The sequence below is a fragment of the Phalaenopsis equestris genome, unplaced genomic scaffold (genome assembly GCF_001263595.1).
Source record: "Phalaenopsis equestris unplaced genomic scaffold, ASM126359v1 Scaffold000901, whole genome shotgun sequence".
In the NCBI taxonomy this organism is placed as follows: domain Eukaryota; kingdom Viridiplantae; phylum Streptophyta; class Magnoliopsida; order Asparagales; family Orchidaceae; genus Phalaenopsis; species Phalaenopsis equestris.
In genome coordinates this window covers 24208-28448 of record NW_018165340.1, presented here as the reverse complement: position 1 = coordinate 28448, position 4241 = coordinate 24208, and the positions used below count along the sequence as shown (strand labels likewise).

At 37.0% G+C, this 4241-nt stretch overlaps 1 protein-coding gene across 1 annotated transcript; it reads left to right on the top strand.

The window, feature by feature from the left end:
* Nucleotides 1-2983: 2983 nt before the first annotated feature.
* Nucleotides 2984-3622, top strand: LOC110032263. Its single transcript, XM_020735836.1, has one exon. The coding sequence runs from the start codon at nucleotides 2984-2986 to the stop codon at nucleotides 3620-3622; it is 639 nt and encodes a 212-aa protein (XP_020591495.1).
* The last annotated feature ends 619 nt before the right edge of the window (nucleotides 3623-4241 follow it).

Below are 4241 nucleotides of genomic sequence, written 5' to 3'. Positions count from 1 at the left end.
GGGAGATGAGGAAACAAGCATTAAGGTGGACTATAATGTACTAGCCCATCTTAGGAAATTACCTGCTAAGTTGAGTATATACGATGTCTTAGTCCTATCAAAGGAAATGAGAGAAGCTTTAATAAAAGCTTTGCTAGATCCAGAAATCTGTTTAGCTCAGCTTGATAGTACTTCCTGCTTGATAGTACTTCCTCGGATATAGTACTTCCTCGGATAAGGTTTGTTCATTAAGAAAATAAGAAAAAATAACATTCACAAATAATGATTTGCTACTTGGGACTGCTGATCATAATCGTCTGTTTTATATTTCTGTCAACATCGGTAACTTCATGCTCTAAAGAGTATTAGTGGATCTAGGGGCATCCATTAATATAATGAGTTTACGGACTTTAGCGTATTTGGACATAGACGCAAGACAATTGATTGCTGATAAGATGATGTTAAGAGGCTTTAATCAGAAAGGGAAAAGAGCTCTTGGATCAATTACATTACTGATGAAAATTGGAGAGTTAGTAACAACTACGAAATTCCATTTCATTGACTCTGAGACTTCGTTCAATGCTCTCTTGGGCCGACCCTGGATTCATGTGAAAAGTTTAGTTCCTTCGTCACTACACCAATGCATAAAGTATTGTTTGGAAGGACAAGAATATTGCATAAAGGGAGATCTACAACATTTTTTGATTCATGAAATAGGCATTCATGAATATGCCAATTACTATACTCCTCTGAAAAGAATGTTACGCTTCAAGATGATATTACAAGAAACATATAAAGGGTCCAGGGGTCCAGAAGATATACAAAGACAAGGTCATCCGATACTGATTCAACAATATTTTATTACACTTTTACAATAAGAGGGTGAGAGTTCCTCTAGAACATGTATCCGATGTCGAGGCCGGTGACGAGGTCGCGGAAGGAACGATAAAATTGTTGAACAAAAGAGTCCAATCATCAACATTGGTTTGAAAGATAGTTCTAAAGATGAAAAAATAAGGAAAAGCGTAACGACGATTAACCAGAAGAAACCTCTTTTCGAAATTGATTTAGAAGACAAAGAGAAACGTAATTATGGTTCAATGTACGATCGTATTAATCGCTATGTACAAATTATGGCCCTCACTCTGATTTCTAATCATAAAATTAAGGGTCAGATGCTCAAAGAGGTACATAGTTCAGGTATGAAAGCAATTAAGTTTCATCGTGGTTCTTCATCCTCTAGTTCTAAAATCAATGTAGAACTAGAAAATGAGCTTTCTTCCGAGTTAATGGGATTACCTGTTGATTGGTACTTGCCTTGTGTTTAAAATCTGGCTCAGCGCGGTCTGGTAGCTAAGAAATGGTTGAAAAATCAATCAAAATACTTTGAGAAACTTTGAAATAATGATAATCAAGCCTTTAATTCCAAACAAGGTCTTGGATTTGGCATAGTAGGGCCTGTTGATGATACAGAATTTTGCTTAGTTGTTACTAATGGACATGAAAAATATTGTTTGGAAGTTCTGAACAACTATAAAGAGTCTACAATTGAGGATGCCCCACCTAAATTCGAAGAAGAGATTAAATCAACAGTATATGAGTTACAAGAAATTAACCTTGGTATCGAAAAGGAACTGAGGCCAATGTTTATTAGCTCTCTACTTGGTGAAGAAGAATCTATAAATATGATTAAGCTGTTGACAGAGTTCAAAGATTGTTTCGCTTGGAGTTATGAGGAAATGCCCGGATTAGCGTCGGAAGTTGCAGTACATAAACTGGGCCTAGATCCTATAGCTATTTCAGTTAAGCAAGCTTCAAGAGAAATGCGTCTTGATATTGAAAAACAAGTTATAAACGAAGTCAACAAGTTAATAGAAGCTAAATTCATACAGGAAGAACAATATCCTACGTGCTTGGCTAGTATAGGTCCAGGTAAGAAGAAAAATGGAAAAATTCGTATCTATGTGGACTTTAGAGATTTGAATAAAGCAAGCCCAAAAGATGAGTTTCCTCTTCCAATCCCAGAATTGATGGTGGATATTGCATCGTCTCATGAAATTTTCTCTTTCGTGGATGGATCATCTGGGTATAATAAAAAAAAATGGGAAATCAAATAAAAATGGCTCCAGAAGATAAAAGATTTACAACTTTCCGAATGGAAATTGGAGTTTATTGTTATACTGTAATGTCTTTCAGATTGAAGAATGCTAGTGCAACATATCAACGAGCGATGACAAGGATCTTTGATGACCTCATTCATAATCAAGTAGAATGTTAGTAGAATGTTATGTGGAAATGTTATGTGGATGATTTAGTCATCAAAAGAAAGCATAAAGAAGATCAATTGTATGATTTGAGAATTGTCTTTGAACGGCTACAACAATTTAACCTTAAAATGAATCCCCTAAAGTGCGCATTCGGTGTGCCTTTTAGGAAAATTTTAGGGTTTGTTGTTCGTCGCCGCGGGATTGAGATTGACCCGGGTAAGATTAAAGTCATCTTGGAAATGTCACCCCCTAAAAATTTAAGACAATTACAATCTTTTCAAGGGAGGCTGGCGTATTTAAGATGCTTTATCTCTAACTTGTCAGGTAGGTGTCAACCTTTTTTTGTGTTGACTAAAAAGGATGCAAAGTTTATTTGGGATGATAAATTTTAACGCTCTTTCGAGAGCATTAAGCAATATCTAACGACACCTCCTATCTTGGCAGCGCCCATTTCGGGCAGACCTTTAATACTTTATACCGCAGCTTTGGATGACTCCCTCGGAGCTCTCTTAGCCCAAGTCAACGATAGAGAACGCTTTTTATTACTTAAGCCGCCGTTTAATTCTAGCAAAAATGAGATATCCTCCAATCGAGAAACATTGTTTGGCTTTAATTTTCACAGTTCAGAAACTCCGTCATTACATGCTTTCTTACAAAGTCAACCTAATATCAAAGTTAATCCATTGCAATATTTAATGACCCGACCAACGCTTTCTGGTAGGTTAGCAAGATGGGCCATGGTATTATTGCAATTTGATATAACTTTTGTTCCACTTCGAGCTGTGAAAGGACAGATTCTAGCAGACTTCCTCGCAGCACACCCAGTACCGACTAGTTCCCCTCTCAATGATGATTTGTCAAATGAACAAATAATGGATGTAGAAAATTCCAAGACTCGACGTTGGGAACTATATTTTGATGGGGCTTATTCAGAACAAAAGGATAAAGAATTGCAAACAATAATATCTGGTAAAGCAGGGATTGGATTAATTATCATTACACCAAAAAAGGGAATGTTAAGGTATTCTTATCATTTGACGGAACCGTGCACAAATAACGAGACAGGGTATGAGGCATTGATAACAGTGTTACAACTAGCAATATCAATGGGTATAACTGACATTAATATTTACGGAGATTCACAGTTGATCATTGAACAGGTTGTTGGGCAATACAAAATTTTGAAGAAGCCTAAATTGGAACAATATCATCGTTATACAATGAAGTTATTAGAACAGATTCCAGATGTGACAATATGCAGAATCCCAAGTGGAGAAAATACTCTCACCGATGCTTTGGCTAAACTTGCCAAGGAATTCGCATGTCCACAAGAAGATTCCATTAAGATCACTTTTCAAGGACTTCAGGTTTTGTAACAGATTGATGTAGATACTTTAAACAAATTGGGTAAAGACGAAATAGTAATGACAGCTACCGAAACTGCAGAAGACTGGTGTCATCCTTTCACAGAATATTTACAAGCAGGAAAGCTGCCAGATGATAAGTCAGTAGCATATCAAATTAAAAAGAGAGCACTATCTTATGCTTTAACAGATAATGTTCTTTACCGAAGGTCTTTCGACCAAATGTGGTTAAGATACTTGAATGCTACAGAAGCACAAGAAATCGTTAAAGAAGTACACTCAGGACTTTGTGGCGCTCATCAGTCAGGTCCGAAGATGAAAATGAAAATTAAAAGACGAGGGTATGACTGGCCCGCGATGATGACCGACTGTATGAAAATCGCCAAAAGTTGTCACCAATGCCAAGTACATGGAGTGGTCTTACATCACCCCCCAAATGTGTTACACCCGACAATTACGTCATGGCCATTTGAATGTTGGGGCACAGATGTACTGGTCCTATAGACCCTCCATCTTCAAAAGGACATCAGTTCATCCTTGCTGCTACCGATTACTTCTCAAAGTGTAGAAGCAATACCATTGAAAGAAGTAAAAGCACAACATGTCTTACAGTTCTTCAAGAACCAAATTG

What these genes read in the sequence shown, in the direction of transcription:
- LOC110032263 (XM_020735836.1), top strand. Translation starts at nt 2,984, where the DNA reads ATGGTATTATTGCAATTTGATATAACTTTTGTTCCACTTCGAGCTGTG.